The 25,950-nt window shown below is 37.4% G+C and overlaps 1 protein-coding gene across 1 annotated transcript in view; it reads right to left on the reverse strand.

Moving 5' to 3' along the window:
- The window catches only part of PRMT3 (protein arginine methyltransferase 3), a 52,325-nt gene that overhangs the window by 15,161 nt on the left and 11,214 nt on the right, over nt 1–25,950 (reverse strand). The window contains exons 8-12 of the mRNA XM_031553396.1: nt 23,223–23,344; nt 19,796–19,895; nt 12,672–12,750; nt 7,275–7,462; nt 4,124–4,210 (exon numbers count right to left, since the gene is read on the reverse strand). Coding sequence (XP_031409256.1) covers nt 4,124–4,210; nt 7,275–7,462; nt 12,672–12,750; nt 19,796–19,895; nt 23,223–23,344 — 576 coding nt within the window. The remainder of the gene's footprint in view (nt 1–4,123; nt 4,211–7,274; nt 7,463–12,671; nt 12,751–19,795; nt 19,896–23,222; nt 23,345–25,950) is intronic.

The raw sequence follows: 25,950 nt of genomic DNA on the forward strand, positions 1-25,950 counted from the left end.
AAACATCAAATGTTATTTTCAAAGGACAAATTGCAATCCTAGAGCACCTCCCCCAAAATTCTAAAGATAAATGATGGACTTGTATTGTTCATTTGCTGCAAGGTTAGGCAGCCTGATATGATGGATGAACTGTCAACCCCCACCTAAACTTCTACAATTCATCATAGAAAGAGTGGAAATTTCTCTCTAAGTGTCAATAAACCTAAATGATGAAGAGCAGAATACTTTACAGAGTTCTGGCCATTTTTTAAACCTGCACTCACTGCAAAATTTCAGACACACCATTTTTCCACTTACTCCCTCACCTTCTACGCAGAAGTCACAAAATTCAGGCGTGTATGTATCTGGATTTACCCATTAGTGATATACTTGCCAGGAACAGAATTAAAGCAAAGTTTTTGTAAACTTCTATTGCTAGGGAAAAATGATTTTTAAGAAATAAACTATTTTACTTTATCCAAGCAGTTAAGATGACAAAAATTTGGATCAATTTCCATCTGCTTACCAGTTATTCAAGAAGTGGTCAAGTTAACTAAGTTAACCCATGATTCCATTAGAGCATGGTCAAAAATCAAAGCTGACCTTGCCCCTAGGCAACAACAGTTATTTTATGAATTTACAACTAATTAGCAACTAGAGAGATTTTTGAATGAACAATAAAATCGGTAATTTCCATTTAATAAAATCACAGATATTACTGTATCTTCACTTAATTTGGTGATAAATGGCACACAATTATAAAGTACTCAACTACTACACCAAATTAATATTTTAAATTACATATATGGGAAAATTTCAGTTTAAAGTGCCAACAAATTCACATGCACCCCGCTGTGGTGGCAAATGTAGCAGTGTTAAATAACATGCAGACCCATCCAAAACCAGTTTACTTGGGTATCCAAGACATTGTTGTGGGTTTGTTTTATTTTTCTTTACACAGAAACATATTCTTTGTGCCTGTATCAGAGGAAGCCCACATCTCTGATTCACACACACACAAAATGTAAATAGACTGTCTATCTGTACTTCATCTTTACCCCAACTGCACTGCCTCCATCTCCCATACCTCCTCCTCAACTGCATATCTAGAAGTGTCTCTACAAAGTATAAACATCTTTCTAAATTTAAGCTTCATGCAAATCCAAATCGACAATATAGAACAAAGAAATTGGAGTCTACTTTTGTCTAGCAGGAAAGAAAGGACTGTAGAAGGATCAGTACAACTCTGGGCCCATACAACCACTCCTTTATACCACAGGACCAAATCTTGAAGACAAAGAACAAAATTAGAGTCAATGGAGTGCCAAAACTTCTACCCTTTTTTGTTCCTGGTCTGGTTCTCCAAAAAATTCCCAGTCAACCTCAGTCTATCTTGCCCCTTGGAAGAAAGATTTTGTTGTATTCACACCATCTCCACTTAACCCTCCAAGGCAAACACTTTATACAGACCTAATAGAGGATGATTCTACAGCTTTTCAATATCTTTTTTTTCTAATCTGCCCTCCACTGCTCTATTTGCACGTATTGCCAATTCAATCATAGATTAGATATTATTTTAATACAAACTATCAGTCCAGCTTGCTTCTTAATTGGCAAATACTTAAGTTGATTTAAAGTAGAGTTTATTTCAAGAGTTCATATTGGAAAAACAAATATGGAGAAAGCAGTTGCCAACTTCGCATTATACCTGTGACTCCCAGCTCCTCTCATCAAAGTTGCTAAGAATTAAATGCTCCCAAGCAACAGAACTACGATATAACTGGTATACAGTTGAGTTTGTAGCATGGCTTAGAGACTCTCCAAGGTTCTGATAGGCTTCATGCGAAGTAATACATTCAGACCATATTCCTGTGCTTTCTCAAGTAACCAGTCAACTGAAATAGTTAATCCAAAGTGAAGCTGTTTCCTTGGATCAGTGAAGCAAGAGTAGCACAGAAAAAATAAACATGTAAGAAGGGACTTTTTCTTATAGGCTGGACTGAGAAACACGACAGTTCCTCCAGCAATTTTCATTTCAGTGAAGTTTTACTTGCATGGCTTCTTCCATTAGTTTAGAACCGTTCTTCCTCAACTAGCCTTGTGATTTGCTAAACAGAACTATTGTCTCATGAGCTTCACCTTTAGAGAAATTACTGGAATGCTCACCCTTGTTTTTACTTAGATTCTTTTAAAAAATCCTTCAGAGAAAAAGAATACCACACAAAATCCTTCTATTTGATTCTTTATTTTGCAGCTCCAGTAAAGAAAGCGACCTGTGAATCAAGTAAAATCAATAAGGTATCCCACACTCGAATATGTCTAAACGTTTTAAACTATTCTAACTATAATAATTTTAGTTGAAATGCCTAACTTGTTTTAAACACATTTGCAATGTCTTTACATCTAAAGTCACTCAGGTGCACACACAACATTTGTTGAATAAATATATCTAAATATCTTCCTTCATTTCAAAAATGGAACACAAAATAAAAATTGCATGGGCACTTTCAGAAATAAATACAGGACATTTTCAAATAATCAAAAAAATAATGAGAAAACAGAAACACTGATTAACAGATACTGAACGACCAAGAAAAAAAACCCAAAAAGTGAAATTAGGTAGTTCAGTGTATGTAGTTTACCTTTATCTATTTTATTCTTACTATTCTTATTAAACTTAAATCTCTTCAGAGAACAGTGACCAATTCATTCTTCAGCATAATGGTAACAATCTGTCTGAACAGAAAACTTGTGTTTCAGGAAATTAATGGTCTAGAAAACAGCAACAAGAACAATGTTAAGACCCATTATCGTAGAATCATAGAATGGCCTGGGTTGAAAAGGAACACAATGATCATCTAGTTCCAACCCCCCTGCTATGTGCAGGGTCGCCAACCACCAGACCAGGCTGCCCTGAGCCACAGCCAGCCTGGCCTTGAATGCCTCCAGGGATGAGGTATCCACAACCTCTTTGGGCATCCTGCTCCAGTCTGTCACCACTCCCTGTGTGGAAAAACTTCCTAGTATCTAACCTAAACCTCCCTTGACTCAGTTTAAAACTACTCCCCCTTGTCCTATCACTATCCACAGCCATTCCCCCTTCTGTTAAATGCTCCTTTCAAGTACTGGAAATCTGCAATGAGGTCTCCCTGAAGCCTTTTTTTTTTTTCCTCCAAGCTAAACAAGCCCAGTTCCCTCAACCTTTCATCATAGGAGAGGCGCTCCAGCCCTCTGATCATCTTAGTGATGATCAGAGCCATGTTGGCTGCATCAAATCACTTCTTATCTCATATGTGCCTTAACATAAGTTCTAGAAGGATCTGCTCCGTGATCATCCCAGGCACAGAGGTGAGACTCAGCCTTCAGTTCCCTGAGTCTTCCTTTCTCCCTTTCTTAAAAAAAGGAGTAATATTTCCCTTTTTCCAGTAACCAGCGACTTCAGCAGACAGTCATGATTTTTCAAATATGATGGAAAGCAGCTCAGCAACCACATCAGCCATCTTTTTCAGAACCCCAGGATGGATATTATCCAGCCCCATGGACTTATACACCTTCAATTTCATGAGGAGGGCTCAGACTTGTGCCACTGTTACAGTGGGACAGAAACCACTCCCCACATCCTCACCTAGAGGCTCAGGGTTCTGGCAGACACGGGAAGCCTGACCACCCATGAAGACTGAGGCGAAGCACTCATTGAGTACCTCAGCTTTTTCTACATCTGAGAAAGCCAGCTCACTGTTACCTTTCATGAGAGGGGGAACACTCTCCTTGGCCTGTCTCCTCCTGCCTATGTACATGTAGAACCCCTTCTTGTTGTCTTTCACATCCCTCGCCAAGTTCAGCTCCATCTGTGCCTTGGCTTTCCTAATCCTATCTCTACACACATGGACAACAGCCCTGTATTCCTCCCAGGCTACACAATCCTGCTTCCACTTCCTGTACATTATACTTCTCTTCTTCATACTGTACCATGTCCTCATACTACAGGAGTTTAAACTCTTTTTAGAGAGAGGGCTCCTCTCACATCTCTGTAATACAGAAATTAAAGTTTCAAGACATGGAGTAATGAAAAATGAAGCTTAATTTCAGACAGTGCATTAAAAGGTTCTACTGACCACATATGAAAAAATTAAAATTGTCTTACTGTACACTTTGTGCTTGTTCTGATTGTCAGGATGAATTCTGATGAGAATTCTAAGTCAGGAGTAGATGCAGTATTACAGTCGATACGCTGTTAAAAAGAAAACAATTCTGTCAGTAACAGTGCTTAATAGAAATTGAGACACCTCTTTGGATGATTTTTATAGGTTGTACAGTTACTTTCCTATACAGACAATCTCTATAGGGCAGTATTAACAAAGCTTTTTAAAAATGGAAAGAGCCAACTATACATGCACACTGGAAGTACCTAAAGATCCTTTCTCCCAGATGTCAAATTCAATAGACAGTGAGGAGTGATAGATTGGTACCAGGCACTGTAGCTCACCGCATTAAAGAAAGTTGCTTTTAAGTAATGCTGACAGCTCCCTATAGCTGACAATAAGCATCATTCACAGTCATGTATATGGGTATCCTGAGCAGCAGCTTGGGCAATCTGGGCCAACATTCAATCACCCTCTCATTAATAATAAATAAACTCCTCATATTTAAGTGGAATTGCATTCCTGTGTGACAGATTCAGCTCTTGTCAACTTCATACTCTTGGTGGCCCATCACTAGACTTCAAGTACACACAGCTTGCCCGTGCACTGAGGAGCCAGGACTGGGCCTGGTGCTCTACCATCAGGCTTCTCAGGACTGAGAAGAGTAGGCTTCCCTCCCTTGAATCACTGGCAGCAGCCTTCTAGTGCAGACTGCAAGGCTGTCATCCGACAGCCTTTGCTGCAAGAGGGTGTGGTGCTGGTTAGCTTAGGCTTACTCAGGACACTCAATTGTGTTTCTGCAAAGCTGCATTCCAGCCAGTAGGTCCCAGTCTGCACTGGTATAGGGGTTATTCCTTCCCACTGCAGGACTTTGCATGGTCCTCTGATGAACTGCACAGAGTCCCATTGGCTCCTTCCTGCAGCCTATGAAGGCCCTGCTGAACAGCATCACAACCATGGAAGTATCAGAATGTGAAGAATGTGAAATAGTGATAGAGAAGAAATACGGGAGGCAGAGAACAGCTTCTGTATTTTCAAATAGTCACAGAACAACAGCATCCAGGACAATTACGATACTGTTAGATCCAATTGCAACCTGCATTTCAGACTTTTTTTTTTCATTTTAAATATATAAGTATCAAATACTAGAAGTTAAAAAAGAAACAACCCTGTTTTCAGTTAATAAAAGAAAATCCATCACAAGTGGCATTGTAAGAAGTTTCTTAGTTTACATACTCAGCTAAAATGCTTTATCCAGGAATGTTATATACTGTTGACACAAAGCATTTCATACATTATTAGTCAGTTTTCCTTTGTTACCTTGTTTTTCTTTAGGAAATATCTTTCTTCCTGAAAATTACATTATAAACTATTCAAAACAAGAACTAGCTAGTATGAGAAAGCACATTAAGACACTGTCTGTAATAAGCTCATGATGAATTGGAACATTTTTAATCTTTCCCTCAAAAATACAATCTATTTGTTTTGTAGAATGGCTATTGATTTAAACAATTTACCTATAAGGCCACTTTTGCTCAACTCATTAATTTTACTATTTCGTACTGTAATTCTAAGCAAACAAGCACATACACTGACTACAGTCTATTTTAAAAACCATGATTGTTACCGAAATAAGCAAGCACAAAACCATTAAGCAGAGCCATTATGTTAAATGCTGTACAATGCGAAAGTTTGCTAAGCCCATGCAACTGTGTTGGCCAGTGACTGCTCATAATTGTATATAAATTAAAAGGGACATATTGACTATGAAGATAGTTTGGTAAAAATAAGCTCAGTTAACAAAATCTAAGACATCTGTAATGACTACCATCTACAAGGAAAGAACCCTGAAATAAAAAAAAGAAATATGAAGAAATGTAGAAGAAGGTCAAAATTAGTTATTCCCAGGTATTTATACAATCTGGGAGAAGAACCCCTTGAGAGCAGCCCTGCAGAGAAGGACTGGTGGATGAGAAACTGGGCATGAGCCAGCAGAGTGCGCTTGCAGCCTGGAAGGCCAACTGTGTTCTGGGCTGCATTAAAAAAGGGGTGGCCAGCAGGGAGAGGGAGGTGATCGTCCCCCTCTACTTGGCTCTTGTGAGGCCCCATCTGCAGTGCTGCGTCCAGGCCTGGGGCCCCCAGTACAGGAAGGACGTGGAGCTCTTGGAGCGGGTCCAGAGGAGGCCGACTAAGATGATCAGAGGGCTGGAGCACCTCTCCTATGAGGAAAGGTTGAGGGAACTGGGCTTGTTTGGCTTGCAAAAGAGAAGGCTCCGAGGAGACCTCACTGTGGCCTCCCAGTACTTAAAGGGAGCGTATAAACAGGAAGGGGAATGGCTGTTGATGAGGGGAGATAGTGAGAGGACAAGGGGGAACGGTCTTAAACTCAGACAGGGGAGGCTTAGGTTAGATATTAGGAGGAAGTTTTTCCACTCAGAGGATGGTGACAGACTGGAGCAGGTTGCCCAAGGAGGTTGTGGATGCCCCATCCCTGGAGGCATTCAAGGCCAGGGTGGCTGTGGCTCTGGGCAGCCTGGTCTGGTGGTTGGCAAGCCTGGGCACAGTGGGGAGATGTTGAAACTAGATGATCATTGTGTTCCTTTTCAACCCAGGCCATTCTATGATTCTGTGATTCATGTTAAAGGGATTATCAGTCTCAGCACTGCTATTTTTGTTGAAGAAAGCCATAGGTGACAGTGAATAATGCTGCAACTCAAGACGTTCAAAGCTAACTAACTATTCACAGACATAGCTAAGGAATCACCCTCCTTAACTCCATCCACCCTGTAACAACTTAACTGAAGAAGGAAAGAAAGTAAAATGAAAGTCTGTTGTTTGGTTTTGTTCATTTTATTTTCCACTTCAGTTATGCAACTTGTAACTTACTGAAATGCAAGTAAATTTCATTTTTGATAGAAGAAAATATCATGTTTAGATGGTTCTATCTTACAAGACCTCTTTATGGTCTTGTTTAACTTGGAAAAAAAAAAACAATAAATATGGCATCACGCAGTCTTAAAATCAAGAACCTTATAGCACTTAGACACACTTTGGCATATCAAAAATTGTATATCTATCTGTTCTCTTCCCCACAAATAATAAAATGGAACTTCTAATCTGACTACTGAATATTAAGAAGGATCTGGTACGTACCTTAATTATGCTGGTTTCAGATATAAGAGTGCTTGGATCCAGCACCTCCACAACAGCTTCTGGAATTACAGCTTTCTTCATGCAAGACATGTCAAAGCCGTATACATCCTCCCAGAAAAGTAGTTTTTCTCTATGTTTATTCATATCTCCTACAGCTACTAGACTAATGGTGCAAACGTCAGGATAAACTGTAACAACAACAAACAGATGAGTGATATTTTATTTTTAGGCATGCTTAATTCCCTAAGTGAGTAACGTTTAAAAAGACAAAAACTTCTTTCGGTTCTTAGACAAGATTTTTTCTGCTGCTTTCTTTTCTGTGTACATCCACAGAGGAGACTAGACACCTTCCTCACACTATTCTGATAACAATATTTACTCCTTAGGAGAAAATCTCTTTTAGCCAAACCCCACTGCCAGGACACAAATGGAAATTTTCACGTTTGATGAAAATATTTTGGAACATCCTATTCTGGCTTCTATACAGAGACTGCCCTGAAATATATTTAATAATTCCTAGATAGATACCCAAAGGAAAATTCAGATGAGCAATCTGCAGTAGCAAGAAAAGACCTTATTTTCAGTGAAAAGCAAATGTTCTCACTGAGGTAGTTGGTTCCTATTTCTTATTGTGTTCAGCTGATACGTGCTTTACAATCTGAAAATGACTTCCAGGTACCCAAAAATAAGAGTAACTTCTATCTATATCCAAACAGCATGACAGGAATCCAAATGACAAGACAACCTCCTCACCAATTCTTCCCCTCAGTTTTAGGTCAATATCTATCATTCTTGCATTATCTTCACATTTGTGCTCTCCTCTTGCAAGAATGTTTTCAGAATACCCATCTATTCACAGCTTTTCCAAACACTAGTGGAAAGCTGACATTTGCCTTTTTAAGAGCTTCCTACAGGAAAGATAATCAATTCCTTATCCACTACTGATTGGAAAAGACAGATAGAACAGCTGCTATAAATATGGCTGTCTAAAGCGTTACCGAATACTAAGAGAAGCTCATTTTAAAGCTCGCATTAAGTTAGGCTTCTTTACACAAATAAAATTCCCATTTCCCGTTACAGCTTTCAAGGCTTCTAAATCACACAAGTTTTTTGTTTTGTTCTAAAGCCAGATTAAAACAAAACAAAATGCTTCCTATTAAGCTACTTTTTTTTTTGTTTTACTGATACATCAATGTGACAGCGTTAATAAAATTAAAGCAAAGTTTCTCTTCTATTCCCAAAAAATCTAGTGAACTGTAAAATTAATTTCATCTTCAGCTCTGCTTGAAATTCTAGCTTACCCAAATGAGCATGGGGGAAAGCACTGGTCAGAAAGGCATTACTTTTTTTGCCTTGTAAAATACTGAGGATAGAAATAGTAAACTAGAATTATCCTGTTATACTGTGAGAGTATGTTTAACATAGCCAAAAACATCTTTTACATGTTATAAAGATGACTGTTCTTTGAAGAAGCTATTTTTCATATGGAGAGATTAAATTAGAGCAAACAACCACATACACATTTCCATCTACTAGTTTATGCAAAATATGGGCACGCTGTCATTTTTCTCACATTCTGACTATAACAGAATAATAAATAAAAATCAGCAAGCTTAAACTGGAATCGCACTGGTAAACTATCATCCTCACTTTGCAGATGAGAGCTGAAAACAGAAGGTTTTTCCATGGACAGCCTACAGTTAACTCGGCAGTAAGAAGATAATTCGATGAGTATCAAAACAGGGAGATGTTCAAACTGCCTTGTTTGAAACAAATTGTTTGATTCAGCACACCTGACAGCTGTCACACATGCACAAAAATCAGTATCTGGTGTTAAAGTATCTGAAAGTAGCTTCTAGAACCATCAATAAGGGATTTATACTTCTCAAAGGTTTCATATTGCTGTTTACTAGTGTGAGAACTGCATTACATGCTGCATCACCAAGCATTCCAAACCTCCAAGAGTGACCACGGACACTCCAAAAATTAAAACACAGCATGACACAACAACATTAAGTGACTACAGGATGCAAGGAATGCTGTGAAAGCATACAAGAGGGGTGAAAGAGGAGCCAGATACAGAAAATACTTAGAGAAATGTAGAGAAACTACATGCAAAAATGACAGAGAAACATGATGGACTATTCTATAACATTCCTTCCTTAGACTAGCTTGCATTTCCAGCATATTCTGTTAAGGGAAAAAGTTTACTAAGTCTATCAAGTGTTCAGTCAGATTTTATTAAATCCCTTCATCCACATGACAAATCCTTTAATCAGCAGTGAATCATCTTTGACCACATAAAGTGCAAGCAAAAAAAAAAAAACACAAAACAAAACAAAAAAGGTAAACACTGCTGCCCAAACCTAATTGATAGTTTTTGTTTATTCCATCAACAGAACAAAAAAACAAGCCAGACTAAGCCTGCTCTGACTTCAGAAAAATAAATCCGAGCTCCATAAACAAAATGTGAGCAAAAGATTACAGCGATACACCAACTACTAAAATTTGCAAACCCAATCACATCCAGAAACATACAATTTATTGAAGTTTGACTAGGAATGTAAACACGTTATCCAAGTATCACCCTAAATCATGCAAAAGCAGTACGTCAAGGTTTAAAAACACCTGCTTCAACCTGCATTTCAACCATTATCCCTAACCCTCCAAAAGTCTCCTGCTTTTTCTGCAGCTTTTTAACACCTTCCTTTGCAGTCTTGACAGAGTTGTCATTTTTTTCTCCCAATGAAAGCTATGATTCGATAATTATTCCTTCTCAAAGATGAGCTGACCAAAATGCTGACTGGACAAAAGCACATGCTCCACAATACTCTCAGATTCATCGCTTTGACATCTGTGTCCTTCTCGACTCAGTGCCTTGAAGTCATCTGTCACTAGTAGCAGCTCACGTGGTGAACAGTACACAATGGGAAATCCTTTGTCCCTTAGTAATGCCTCACAAATTTCAGGACACTGAAGGGTAAAGACAGTAGACCCCTGGATATGCAGAAATAATTCCAAGTGAATACACCATCTTTTTTATATGAACGAGCGATTACATTTTGAACTATACTTTCCTTACCTATGTCACTCCTAACTGATGTGCACTGCATCCAAGCACATGGAAAAAATATGCACTCAAGCAAATAAACAGCTTTGAAGAATGAACAGATGGGTCACAGGCAGCAAGAATTTTATGTTCCCAAATAAAGCTATTGTATACTATACACATTACCCTAGACAGTTTGGCATAATCTGACTCAGTATGCCAATAGGCTAAGCTGAAGTGACTATGATATTACTGACTGGACACATATCTGGGAATTTGGATTCTCCTCCTGCATCAGTCACTAAAGGATTTGGCCAAATCACAGCTGCTCCTACTGCTTTTCTCAGCTTACAAACAGCCCCTATAAATAACCATTTTGGTTCAATAAATCTAAGAGGCTTCAGACAGAATCTTTATGGCAGAACTCAGGAGTTTCTCTGTTAAGATGTTAAGTACAGGATGAGCTCTTAGTTTCAGCTCATTCAAATTTGGATGTGTCCACATTGCTGCTGCTGTGCATCTATGCTGCAGAAGCACCAGTTTTGTTAAGCTGATTGTTGAGCAATTTTGCCAAGCATCTTGGGCGCAGCCATTTACCTGCTATGCAAACTGGCAGAGCAGTACCAGCAAGCATCTTAAGCATTCTGTTTAAAACCTGACAGACCCAGTCTGGTACTGGAATAGAGTACACCTAGTAACAAGGGTCAGCTAAGAACCCAAGATCATTCTGAGACCACAAAGGTTAAGCGTACTACAAAATCATCACACCCTCTCTCTCAAATGGAAACTGTGGAAGCTCAAGCCACTAGCAAATATGCCAACAATACAGAAAGATCCTAGAGAACAAGATGCTATTACAGTTTCTATAGAGGTCAACAATTCCTGGCTCTATTCAGAAGGCTGTGGAAGTACTAGCTAAGCATAAGGTGATTCCTTACTATTTTAGAAGATGTCCTCAAATTTAATAATTACACTGTGATGTAAAATGATTAGCATATACCTATACAGAGCACATCACAACTGCACTCCAGATTTGGTTGAAAAGAAAAATGCTTTTATTCTGTGTCAAGTTGTCCAAGTGGCTGCTATTTTCACCCATGAACAGTAATCTCAACCAAATGTTAAACTGCATTAAAAAAATGCTTCTTTTCTTCTGCACTCTGTAGCATACAAAAGCTTACTGCAATCGAAGTGAAGCACTGCAGTGAGCACTGTTACACAGTCATTAATCCAATCATTAAGGCAGCGTAGTGAAACTAACTATGCGCATGGTTAGCACAACAGGGGGGGAAAAAGCCAGACTGATGACTATGATTGAAAAGGTCAATATGAAATACAATACTGACAAAGGCATCAACTGAAAGGAATAAAGCACAAGATTGCACCACATGCGTACTAAATATTTACAGACATTTAAACATTGCTCAAGATGATGCTATCTAATTTACTTAAAATGATGAAAGAACTCAAGTTCAAAGTGAAATATCACTTCCCCACCTCTCCAACCAAAAAGTATATTCCTACTGGGACAGGATAAGCATTCTGAACAGAAACAACAGAATTCCATAAGTTAATTCAAAATTTTTAGCATATGAAATTCCCCACACTTCCTCTGCTCCAGGAAGCACTCTATCCACTTTTCCTTTAATTCATCATCATGAATTCTTCATCTTAGATGTACTTTACTTCAACAGTACTACATCTTAAAGAATAAAAGTTCTTCTGTTTATAGTTTTGCAGAAACTGATATTTAGAGAAAGGAAAACAAATGCAAGCTTTTCTGATTGCTGCTATTTAGCTTCATGTATTTTGAAAGGTTTTAAACCCAGTGCCTTAATTTGATTAACAGACTTTTATACATCTATATTTGTTCACGTAGGCAACACTCATTCTTCAAATCAGAGGACTTGGGGGAAAAAAAAAATGTGAGCATTTCTCATTTAAATATACAGCTTGAGGTTACCATCCAAATCCTTCAATTAAGGAAAATAATATCTCAAAACATAAAAATATACTCTTAAAATGAAGTTTATTTGCCATTGTGATTTTTTTCTTCCCTATCTGCAGGGGTATGTGTGGAAAGAAGTAGGGAGGAAAAATTTAGGTCATGCTTAAGAATAAATAACCCCTTCAAATCTTAAAAATACCATTAACTTGAGACCTTGATACTCCACCTAATGCTCTTCTGCTATCCACACAGCAAATTAATGCCTTGAAGCTCATGCTAATGGAAACATTTTTCATTTAGACTGGCAACTTTCTCATTCATGCATAGCTTATTCAAGTCTCTGAGTTAATTTAGTTTTCCCCTCAGAGCTAAATTTATTAAAAGAATTATGCACACCAACCTGAGCCTCCCTCTGCCAGGTACTTGTCCTTTGCATAGATGACAGAATCCAGCATAGACTCAAAGAGAAGGAAATAACCCTGAATGCACACAAGGGAAAGAATTTTAGAAGTCATTACAGTTCTCATTTAGCATATTTAATAAGAATACAGACAGACTCACCAACACGGTTTAAGATTTTTACATGTCCACATTCCCTGCTAAGAGCCAGCACCTAGAGAATTTCTCAATAGCACCATCACTTATAAACTTATGAGATAAACATTCCCACACTACACATATCTTAACATCTAATAAATCAAACTGTAGGCAACAAATATCCACCTAAACCAATTACCCGAGTTCCAAAATATCAAATTCACCTTAAATCCCAAATGAAAAGCTCTAAGTATTATTTTATAGCAACAACTCACAACAAGAAATTCTTTTTCTACTGCAAACTGCAAGCAGCATTAAAACTACTGCAACATAGGAAATTATTGAAACACAAAAGGAATGTATCTCTGCTTCTTGACATTTGCAACCTAGTGGTACCCTGTACCAGACTGGGCAATGCTCAAAAAGATAGGTGGAAACGAATCACACTGCAAATACACTGAATGGTCTATGTCATATAACAGCACCAGAACTTAAAATGTTCTCAGGATAAAATTCCTGAGTATAACGTTTGCTTAGTTTTTGTGTGCTATGGTTAATTTTAGAGAAGGTTGTAGTTCTACAGCACAGACTAAAGCAGACAATACCACTCTAGCCAAGTAGAGCAGCTTATTGTAAACTTTCCAGATTTTCAGTCAGGTATTTTCTGAGCGCACAAGACAGAGAAGAGCATTACATACAATTAATATTTCAAGTAAAACATTAAACTGCAACTACTTCTAAGTCAAATCCAAATTTCAAAGAGACATACAGCCAGAAGTTTTACCATCATCCGATCTCCAAGTCTGAATATGATCTCTGCTGAATAGTGCAACACATTTCATTCACGTTCTTATGACATCAAATACATTCAGACAATTCCAACCAGGATACACTTAGCTTTTTCACTTGATGCAAAATCCTAATTTTTGCTCGTAACACAGCTTAACTATGTGGCTTCATTTGTACACATTAACTGACAATAGAGAAGAACAAAAAAGAGAATGGAAAGTCCAGATTTCAGACTTGCAGTCCTACAAGCCCAAACAGCAGGAATCAAGCAAATCTGTAAAGACTGTTTTCCCTCACCCTTCCTGCAGTTCTGTATTTCCACAGCTACAGTTGTTTTTGCCTTTTTGTTCAATAAAAGAACAGTTGGAAAACTACAGAAATGTCCTTTTCTCATCCTATTTTTAACATGACAGTGCTCTACAGGATACTTTTCATCCAAATGCTGCCCTCTCTTCCACTTTATTGCCTAACTTTCACAAAATCCTTAGAGTAAATCCCAGAACGAACATTATTGCTTTGTGAGCAATACAATCTTTTGTAAGCTTTGCAAAATGGTTGAAAAGGCCAGGAGCTCCTATTGCACCAAATTATTTTATGCTTTCAGCAAGCTGAAAGCGCAGACTGGAACCACAGAGCTCTTCTTAATTCTTGCAGTTCTAAAAATAAGATGCATTTGGCTCATAGAAATTCTTTTCAGATGCTTTTAAATAAAAAATGTGACCTCAAGGACAAATCTTACGAATAGTTAACACCAACAGTCAGTGAGTTACAAACCAACATCTTCATGGATATACTCTTCACTGACTTCTTCCTGTCTGAGATGCCCATTATCTGCAATGTCTTCTAATGAGCAATACAATGAAATTCTCACAGCCCTTTTCCCAAACCCTTCCACTCCAGCATTGCTGTTGTTTTTCCCCCTTATCCCCAGTTCCATATAGCATTCTTGCAAATTGCATAAACTGTCAGAGGTACTGAATCAAGTCATTTATTACTTATACCAAAACATTTTGCCCTGTGCGCTGTGTTCATCTGCAGTGTAATTTAGAATGTAATTTCACAGGCTGCTGCCTCACCTGTAGGGGTGCCATCTGGAGAGAGAACTATACCTGTCTTCTCCCCATGATGCTGTGGGGCAACATTCTTGCTTCCATGTTTCCACCTCAGAAAATGCTCAGTGTTTTGTGTTTGTGTTGTTTTTTTTTTTTTACTTTCAGTATATACTAGCATTCTCAAGATTAATGAGTACAAAAAGATTTCTAGAACACAAAACTGTGAGTAGAATACTGATAATTTTATCTTGCTGCTGGCTGAGCTAATAGGCATAAAAGATGTCTTGCATGCCCCTTATATCCATATCTTGCATTTTGTAACAGGATTGTAAAACAATCTGAGAACTTGGATAGCTTAGTATCCTGTATTGTTACATTTCCTTTATTATTCAAATGGACTACATCATTCTAAGGTTCACTTTCATTTTAATTCAATACATCATAAGTAGAAGCAGCTCTTTCATTGTGAAATCCAGATATATCCAAAAAGTGGTATTAGCATGCTTAGAACAGCAGAAATTGCTAGAACTTTTACTATAGCAGAGAAAACAATGCAGCAAGCACAGAACCAAGAAACAATATTTACCTACACACCCACTGTATGATTTAATTAAAAAAAGCAAAAAATGAACAACAATACATCCTGTTGTATCCTTAAACTCATGCAAGATGAGCAAGAACATCAAAAGGGCAGATCTGAAGTGTGCAAAGTGACATTCGCTACTAACATGAGAAAATAAAATACTCTTTCAAAATAAAAAGGAAAAGAAAAAACACCAAAAAAACCAACGCTGCAGAAAAATTCAAGTACTCAGTCACTCAGTACACTTCTTACACAGAATTAAAGAAAATAAAATCTAATGTAAATTTGAAAACCATATTTTATTGTTTTACAGGAGCAGAACACCTCTACTAATGCATTCCCAAATATTAACAACATAGAATATCAAGATTGCAAAAACATTAGCAAGTGTCAAAAAAACCAAAACAAAACAAAACCCAAGCACCACCACTGTGTGTCTACATAGAAACAGGGGAAAGGAGCAAGGGTAGAAAAGACTGCTTCCAGTATTTCAGACACACTCACTTCCTAGTACTTTTCCCAAGATCCAGGCTACCTCTACTCACAAATCATATTAATATCAATTCAAAATTACATAAGACAAAACAAGAAATGGGTTATTAGCTGCCTGAGCAACATGAGCATTAGGTTCCATTCTTGATTTTAAGAATCTGGTTGTTTCCCAGTTTTTCCACTCTTTAAGACGATGCTGCATGTTTAGTATCATACAGCACTACGTAAACCTGCAATTTATGAAAATGCAGAGTGTTCTGACTTTGAATTTGAGACAACCATCTCAAACCCCCGACAATTAAGAATTGCAGATACTTGATAGGGGGATAGATACTTGAGAGGGGAACAAACTTCTCAACCTCTACCTTCATATTCTTAGCTGCAGAAGCAGAAGTAAAAGCACTGATTGGAAAAAAAGAAAACGACTATAAGCAGACACAGCTGAATAAAAGCATTCTAGAAAAACACTATATTTTTTGTTTCTCATCCTTTCAATGGGCTGCCTGCAAAGCTTATGATTATATGGCCAAACTCCACACAGCCACATTTTGTACGCTGATAGCAAATCTTGTCCTGCCAAATATTCAATTCCACCAAAAACAGGCTTCAAGCACTTTGCACAGCAGCTCTTCTGTCAAACTTACTTATACTTTATTTGTATCTTTGCTTCGAAATTCATGTAAGCCTACAATTTGTGTAAGAAGGTAAGAGATTTGTTTGTAGGTTTCCTAAGGTAAAAACAGATAAGCAAAAACGTAACCACTAAAACATAACTGGTAGTTTTACACTTCAAGGCTTCAAAGCTTTGACATGTGTGAACTTGAGGCAATTAAGGAAGATGGAGCATCAGAAGCTTACAGCCCTGGAACAGATTATTGGGCAATCCTGTACAGGGAAACCTCTATGAAGGATGCCAGCAGTGCAATCTGGTACAAGATTCACCCATTTGTACACTCAAACTGTTTGTCTCCAACGAAGACCTTGGTCTAATAGAATCAGTTTGGTTAGCAGAACAGATTATGACTTGGCCGTTCTTATCCACAAGATAATGTGGTTCATTAGATGAACTGGCTTTTCAGTCCTCCCAGCCTACAGCACTCAAAGCACATGCATCTAGCCAATAATACTTCACCAGAGTTCTGCTACAAAGAACCCATAGTGGTCTTCAGAATGCAAATATCTAAATAGGTGGATTTATCCAGGTATCCAGTACTGCAAGAGGCCCTCCATCTTCAGCAGTCTTCCTTTCAGACACCAGCAGAAGAGCTTATAGCTTAAAACACCTTCCACTGCCTTTCAAAGCACGCTGGTTTTAGCAGAATACAATTCCACAGATGCCCTTACTGCCTGATTTTAATTCCAACATATATACTTCAGATGTCACAAGTAAGTCACTTAGTTGTTACACCAAAATTAAGATCTCTGTTCCCCGTCTGCTAATTTCTTTCACAGGCTGGAAAAAAAAAAAGCCAAAGAGGCTGTTGCTCATTGTTCAGCCTCTAAGCCTTGAACAAAACTGGATCGAAATAAGATTTCAACTGAAAAACATTATCTGAAATAATGACAAATAGATTTGAAATACTGTTTGGATTTGTCTGTATCTGATATACAGACACCCAACGTACTCATTATGTAATATTTAAGATGCTTCTCCCATTTCTGCATATTTTAAGGAAATAAATGTAAAGATGGAATAGGTAGGAATTGCAAGCTGTGGAAGTCACAGGTCACTTACACAAGTAGAATAATCACCAGAAACTACTACAATGAAGGTGCTCACAAAGCAATATTGTACCTCTGATAACACACTCACGTGCCAGTTTTCTCAGAAAGTGCATTCTAGAAATATTCCTGCCAAATGCAGCATTTCTCCTCCCTCCAGCCTCCATTCTGTTGCTGCACATCTGTTTATAACGTCCTGATGCATAGCTCTAAAAAGCTTACAGAACTGGTCTTCAGCACCATTCTCTGCCAAGCAAAACTAAGCGATGGCTCCATAAAAGGGTTTAGTAATTGCTAGTGTAGCAGCTTACTCGCTAAAAGAAGCAGCAAGTTTTCATATTTTTTTTGTTACAAAGAGAAATTACTATTCCCATTGAGGTTTTCCTGCTAGTTCATCCAGACACTCCAAACAAAGAACTGAAAACATGATATATTGAGATCCTTTTTGCTTCCACGCTTAGCACGTACAAGATCTTCAAGCAAGTGGTCAGTCAATTTTCAAGCACTTCTATTCTCATATTAACACAAAATATTTCATACTGCTCAGAACCAGAGAATGAAAAAAAAAAAAAAAAGCCAATTCACACAGTTGTGAAAACAGGGAACATGAGAAAGCCAGACAAAGAAGAATCTTCATTTGCATCTAGACAACACAAGACTCCTCTCTGGACAGTGTTGGAACTGTCTTTGCTCCATATCCAGCTATCAATCTTACTCTCACAGCATTGTCTTCTTTATCTCTGTATTGCAGCAACCTATAAAAACAGTAACATCCCTAAATGTTTAGAATACCTCATTAAGTCAAGCGCACATTTATACAATTGTAACATTAAAAGCTAAATCAGCACCAAAACGGGAAACAGAGAACATCCATTACTTGATTTCTTACATGAAGTGCTTTACATTGTCCTCTATTCCACCTTAGAGGAATCCATTTACAACACGCCTTATGTTCTGGAGTGCCCAAATCATTTTCAAAAATCAAAGCTTGGACTCCAGAATAAAAAAATATGTTCTTGAAAACATGATTCTGGCACATATATTAGGAAACTGATCAGAAGTTTCCTCAAAAGAGCTATTATTGTTTCTAGTGAAGTCACTATGCTGTCAGAAATCACCCATCATAACACACTGCTTTTTAATCCGCTACTACCAATAGTTTAAATCTTCACTGAAACAAGCGACCTCCAGATTAAATTCAGCTCATGCTTTACATAACATTCTTTACAGCAGTGGAACAAAATATATTTACAGTTCGTATAGCACACAAAAATATTTAACAACAATTTTCACCTTTATCTGAAAGTTAAATACATACGGATGCATAGTGAACATGCCCAAAGGCCCTTCTGCATGTAGAACAACCACAATTTGTCAATAACAACACAAAAGAATATAAGCTTTCACTACTGATCTTAATGAAAAATTCTTCTGTCCTTTAAATTCAAATCCAAACAGTGGCAATTATCATGGAAAAACAACAACATTTTTTCCAAGAGCTTTTTCAAGGTCTGTGACATAGGAAACTGAATCGTGGAAGTCCACAAAAAAGTCAAAGAGTGTTTCCTACCACACTTTTGACAATGAACGGACTAAGCCACTACATAATTCAGCCTGACCCTGGGTCTTGTCAAACAGATTTCTTTATCAGTACCAGTGGAAGGCAGCAAGCACAACTGTGTTTGAAAGAAAGTATATGAAAGAATGATAACAGTCCAGCACCTGAAATCAAACACATTTCAGGAAATAACCAAAAAGGAAATGCACCAAGCAGCATATAAGTGATCCATATAATCATCATCATCATGAACTTTTACAACCAATTATTTCATTCATATACTAAAAACTCTGCAATCAGTAGCAATGTTGTTTTCAGGTTCTCTCTATTTACAGATTTCCCAGCATACACGCTCCTCTAATTCACTTTTCCTGTCTTGAGTTGTCTTCATGGACAAAATGATCGAAGCTACATGACTAACATAAAACACCTCAAGTATTATCATAAGAGCAGCTGTAATATTATTATGCATGAATATAGAATACTTCCATAGATTTGCATACTCAACTATGTAACTCCAACTTATTGGCTACATCCAAAACGCTTAACAGTACCTACAGAACTTTGACCTGAAATAACATGAACAAGGAAGATGAAGAATTTTATTTGAATACCACATAATTTAGACTGTCATCCGGCCTCCCAGGTTACGAAAAACACTGCTATAAGCACAATGTCTTGTTGGTTTAAAAAGTAATCCTTGAAGAACAACTTTTCAGGCGTTTATAACAAAACAATGCATTTTTTCCTAAGAACAGCAATGCTTTGAAAAGAATATTCATACGCCTTACCATCCATTCAGATATAATTACATCCACTTTCTCCAAAGGCAGATCTACTTCTTCAATTCTTCCTTTGATTAACGTAATGGTATTTTCAAGTTTATTTAATCTGCAAGTCACAACATAAGCCAGTTAGTTTATATTTCCATTAGATGCTGTCAAGAGAGATATACCGATGTCTCTACTTAGCAGTTCTTCCCTCCTCCCCCAAAAAAAGGACTAAGAGGCAATATTATTCTTGTTAGTTATACTTCAGAGGGTATGTTACCAGGATGCCAAAAATTTCAGGACATTACACGTCAGGCAAAGGTGGCAGACAGTACAACTGCGTACCTCCAACATCTTGTGCATGCAAGCGTGCAGACTTCAGAACCCAGAATAGAGAAGAAGGCAGTTTACAATTACATTCCTTTCTATTTAGAGTTGTTTGTTTCTAGTTTTCCATCTTCGACTCTTGCAGTGTACGTTTGGAGTGATTAGAGCCTACTCATCACACTAGGACAAATCAAAATTAACTTTGCACAAAGCTCTTGTGCACAACTGTGCTGTTTTGCTTTCTTTTTTATTTGAGGAAGCCAACAGCAAAGCCACTGAGAACATTCCCATTTAGATCAACATTACAGTTACTCCAATATTAAGGCATTGTCCTCACTGTGATTTTTGCCAAAATTATCTGCAATGCTTAATAACCAATCAGTATTACCTCACATGCAAGTAATGACACAAAAGTAGGAAACAAAAACTCCGTGACAGTTAAATTGCTAGATATTTGTTAGCTATTGTTACAGAGAGCAAAAAAGTACTCCCAAAGAAATCTATCTGCTGTAGTTCCCATCTCTGCCCCTTCCCCCCACAGCCTGACATCTTACTCTCTCACATTGTCTCAATGCAAATCAGCAATCACATTAAAAATTCCATCTAGAAGACAATAGGAGAAAGATCACAAAAAAAGGAGAGAAAGGGTCAAAGGGCTGCTTGAACACGTGGGCTGTAAGAAACACCAATTAAATTCTCCACATGTGACAGCCTTCCCTTAGAAGAATAGCAGTTCACCACTAATATCATACTTAGTTTTGTAAATAGGAGTCAAAACAGAATTTCAAAGAGAAAAATAAAATGTAAAAGAGCTATCACTTGTATCAATATTTTAAAAGCAAAAAGGATGTAAAGATAACATGGTTAATGACACTGCACAAGGACACAATAAACCAGTATTTTTCCTCTGTATTTTTAATTACATATTTAATTTCAATTGTAACATATAAAGAAGTTTACAGATTGTTAGAAAAACAACTTGGATGCTATTTATGCACTCCACGTTGCAACTAATACTTAATATACTACTTTTCTTAACTAGGTATTTATTTAACAGAGAAAGATTACAGCATCCAACTGTGATATGTTGTGTCCCCAGCATTATGCCTCAAGAACAATATTACTGTATCATTAAAATCCCATGAACTGATCCCCAAATTCCTCAGCAGCTACTTTTGCTTTCTATTTCACAGATGCTCTGAATAAAAAAAACATTATAAACCTCAGCTATCAACAGTACATATTTTAACCTACATTTCCCATGCTTCAAGCTCAAAAATCCTTAAGTGCTCAGGCACCATTCTTTTATTTTTTACACAAACTCACAAGCCTCCAATATTATCCCAATAAAGGTAAATTAGCGAAACATCAAATAGATAAATAAACTATTACACGAGAGGAAAGCTTTCCAGACCATGACACAAACACGAGATTCAAAAGAGTTGGGATAAGTAATACAAAGTCTAAGTGACAGCCAGGTATCAGAGATTCCCTCAGGATTCAGTGCTAGATCTGACACCAATCAAGCAAACTAGACGATGGGACAGAAGGCACCCTTATAAAATTTCTGGATGAATTTCAACTGAGGAAAGCAGATGATAAATTAGAAAGGTAGAGTCTGTAGAAATGAGCCGATAGGAACCTCAGCTTTGCAAAGACAAAGGCCACCTCAGCTGAAATAATCCCACAAAACAACAACTCTGTTCTAAAAAGGGCTGCTGGTGAACAAGTTGAACATAAGCAGCCAGCATGCCCTTGTAGAAACAATAACCAGCTGTGTCATATACAGAAGATGGTAGCAGCAGCTCAAGGAACAAACATTTCCTACTATTTGACACTTGTGAAAATACATCTGGAGTACAGCATCCAGATGAGAGTGCAGGACAGTGTCCAGTGCAGGACAGTGACATATGGGATCCACCAGGATAACCAGGGGCTGGAGCACATGACACTCAGGGAGAGACTGAGAAGTGGATTTCCTTAGCTTTAAGAAGGAAAGAATAAAAAGTGAGTACCCAATGCCTGCCCCTACCTAACATGAGGTTGAAGACAAGACAAAGCAAGCCTCTAATATCACACAGACTGGATGAGAGGCAGTGGACAAAAGCTGCAACCATAGAAATTTCAATTTGATATTTAAAAAAATAAGTGAGGCTAGTCAAACAAGACATTTGCTAGAGAAGTTCAGACAGAAGTGGCAATGTTCAGAACTTGACTAAACCATGTCTGAGCCACCTGCTCCAGCAGAACCTGAACTGAATGGAGGCTGGACCAGATGTCCTGCAAGGGTCCCTTCCACTCTATGTAATTCTGTGACAGTTTACATGGTACACACTGTATTTGTAGTTTTCACTGAAATATCTTTTCTCAGCAACCCCACCAATAGCATGCTGGTATAGTGCTGTTAAAATGGATTTTTTTTCCCCTCAAACTATAGAAAATAGAGTACAATGGTAATCACCAACTAGTGCAAAAAACAGAGCACAATATGTTTCCAATTAAATAAAATGAGGTAGTAGACTTTTATTACTCTCCACAAAGAGATGGTCCCTTAAATATACTAACATAGAAAATCTTACTAGAAAAATACCACATAATCATAAAATTTGGCACATTTCACGTCTCTGTTGATGATGTTAAAACTGGTGAAAATAGCTAATACGTAACAGGTTGCACAGGAGGTGGTGGAGTCACCTGGAGGTGTTCAAGAACAATTATATGCTGTACTAAGGGACATGGTTTAGTGAGGAAATACTGATGGTAGGTGGATGGTTGGACTGGATCATCTTGAAGGTGTTTTCCAACCCTGGTGAGTCTATGATTCCATAACAAGCTTTTTTCTTTTCTTTTTTTTTTTCTTCAAATCCACCACAGCCCCAACAGGAAGATCTAAATATATATATATTTGTATTTAAATGGACACAGTAAAGTGAAGCTTTCAATTTTCTGTAATCTAGAAAATCAGCTTACAGAAATTAAAACCTGTTTTAATCTTCAGATCAAAGAAGGACTTCAGTAAAAGACATACTAAGTCTTATACACGTGATCATTAATTAGGAAAAATATTTTAATAAGTTTTTACAGCAACATTTACCATACATGTTTTCCAGAGCTTTCCTACCTAATGATGTCCATGGCTTGATAAATGATTTCAGATTGGTCTACTCCAATCACTTTCTTTGCACCTGCTTTGGCAGCAAACATGGAGAGTATTCCAGTTCCACAGCCAACATCCAAAACAACCTGAAACGAGTAAGCAACATATTTTTGCTTCCATTTATTTCTTTTGCTCTGACTTTTCTACATGTCCTTCTACATCAGAAAGATAACACATTCTAATGGAAGGAAAAAAAAAGGTAGCATCAGATCTTCCTATTACATTCAGATATCCAAGTCACATCACAATGGTAACTTCAGATCTTCTACAGGATCCTCTGCCTTTTACAGACAGGCAATAAGGCAGACCAGCTCCCACTGCTGATGAGATCATTTGCACGAGAAAAATCATTCCAAGTAATTACTTAGGAAACAACTAAGAAGTTACATAACTAGGAGAAAGAAGAAATTAGAGCCTTAAGAACTGTAATATTAGTGAATCATTCTAACTACTGAACTTAGCACATTCTAACTTTGGAAGTCTACTGAAATATTTTAATTCTTTCCAGTAGTTTAATTCCAACTATAGCACAAGATGATAACGTATACATAAACATATATAAAATATAAAGGCTTTTGGCTTTGTGTATTATATATTTTTAATACATAGATCTGTTAAGTAATTTCAACAAGTGTAAAAAACATTTACAAATTAATTCTAAAATATCTACATTGCTCAACATAAAGAACATCTGAAGTCACTGAAAACTTGTATCTATTTGTGTAAGAAAAAATGTCTCATCCACAGACTGTTCAACACTGAGAATGCATTTTCTCAACATTCTTACTATATCAATATTTATCTTCTTCATTGGCTATGTCCTTTTTAATCCAAAGTAAATTCACACAATTGTTCCCTATCTTACATCTTAAGATTTCTGACTTTAAATCATAATTACATGCTTTTGTGTTTCATTCTTCCCTTCAAGTACAAAAACTCAATATGATATCAAGAGGTACATATGCTTCAAAAGGAGAATACAAAAAGGAAGAAAATGCCTAGTCATTCATAACACCAGTGTGTCTTACCTACAGAAACTACTAGTAACAGTAACCAAGAAGATCATCCATTAGAAGGGAGTACCAACTTATTTCACTAGCTCCCCTTAACACAGATTCCACTGTTGTAAAATGGTCTTCGCAGCTTTCATGACATGAATTCTTCAAGACATGGCATTAATTCATTAAGCAGATATCACATCACTTAGTAATCAGTCTCACACTTGAGAATTACAACTCCTTTTTACAAAAAATTTCAAGGCAATAATGCACTCTTATGAATGAATAATTAAGACTGCTTGGCACAACAAAAAAACTTACATAAGCCCTTTTAAATTTCATGCTACAAATTTTCAGAATTTAAGCTCATGAATGTTCTGTACAATAGGCATGTCTGCACTGGATATTATACAACTTCTGCATTTTGAGCATGGATACAGAGCAACAACACTGAACCCAGCAGGAATTACAACAGCCTTTTATACTTTGCAACAAAGCGTGACTTCTGTGTACAGGGTGCAGTGTACAGGGAAGCAGCAGCTGATGAAGTGAATGCCACCTGCCTTCATAAACAAACTTACTATCTGGAATCAGCCTAGAAAACACTAGCATCCCAGCACTATCTCTGAAACAAAAGTTGAGATATAGTTGTTCTACTCGAACTCGGCAGCTTTCTTCTAAAAGGAGTCTATGCTATGATCCATCTGCAACAAGTCATGCAGGAGTAGCAAAGGCTACAGAAGTGCCTAGGCTGAAATCTTCTGGAGCCAGGAACAGAAAGTGAATAGAATGTTCCTGCAGCTGTTGAAATCTCAAGCCCCCAGAATCATCTGTTCTAGCACTTGACCATAGTAGTTAACAGAACTGCTGAGCCACGATAGCTGGAAGTCAGAGCCAAAAACAAACCTCTGCGAAAGAATGCTCTTGGCATGCAGTTGCATGAAAGAGAGCAATCACCACAAATGGGAAAAAAATCAAAATGGACAACATTTGGACAGCTGCCCTGGTCACTTAAAAACCCAGATGGAACTCATCTAGACTTAGACAGGGGACAGGGATGGAGAAAAAGGCAAGGGAGAGAATATGTACAAGCTGGAACACATCTGAGGAAGGGAAAGACAAGCAGAATGATCACCAATTAGCCTAAGGACAAGGGTCTGCAGCCAACACATTCTTGCAGTGATCACATATGGCCTCTCACCAGGGATCTGGAACAGCTGGACTAGTAATCTGACTATACCGTAACACACTGCAGTTACCATGTTTTTCTCTGCAGCTGAACCAAGCTGATATTCTTGTTTTCATAATAGAAAAAAAAAAGTACTTCAAATTCAGAAAAACGGGATTTCAGTTAATTTGGTCAATTAAATTAATTCCATCTATGAATTCTTAGTAGAAGGGATTTTAAAAGTTCTTTTTTCTCCTCAATACAGCATTGATGACATACAGATACCCTGTTTTCATCCAGTTCACACAAATGCACCTCTAAGGGACACTTAAGATTAGTAATTAAAAGTTTAGATAAGCTCTTTTAATAAATATTTAAAATATTTATTAATATTAAATTATTAAAAATTAATAATCTCACAGCTATCCTTTCATTAACAACAAAAAAGCATCACCACATCTTCTAGAGGGAAATGCCATATATGATTTCTATAGATACTACAAGAATCTCAGAAACACAGTGTCAG

The sequence above is a fragment of the Meleagris gallopavo genome, chromosome 5 (assembly GCF_000146605.3).
Source record: "Meleagris gallopavo isolate NT-WF06-2002-E0010 breed Aviagen turkey brand Nicholas breeding stock chromosome 5, Turkey_5.1, whole genome shotgun sequence".
Lineage (NCBI taxonomy): Eukaryota > Metazoa > Chordata > Aves > Galliformes > Phasianidae > Meleagris > Meleagris gallopavo.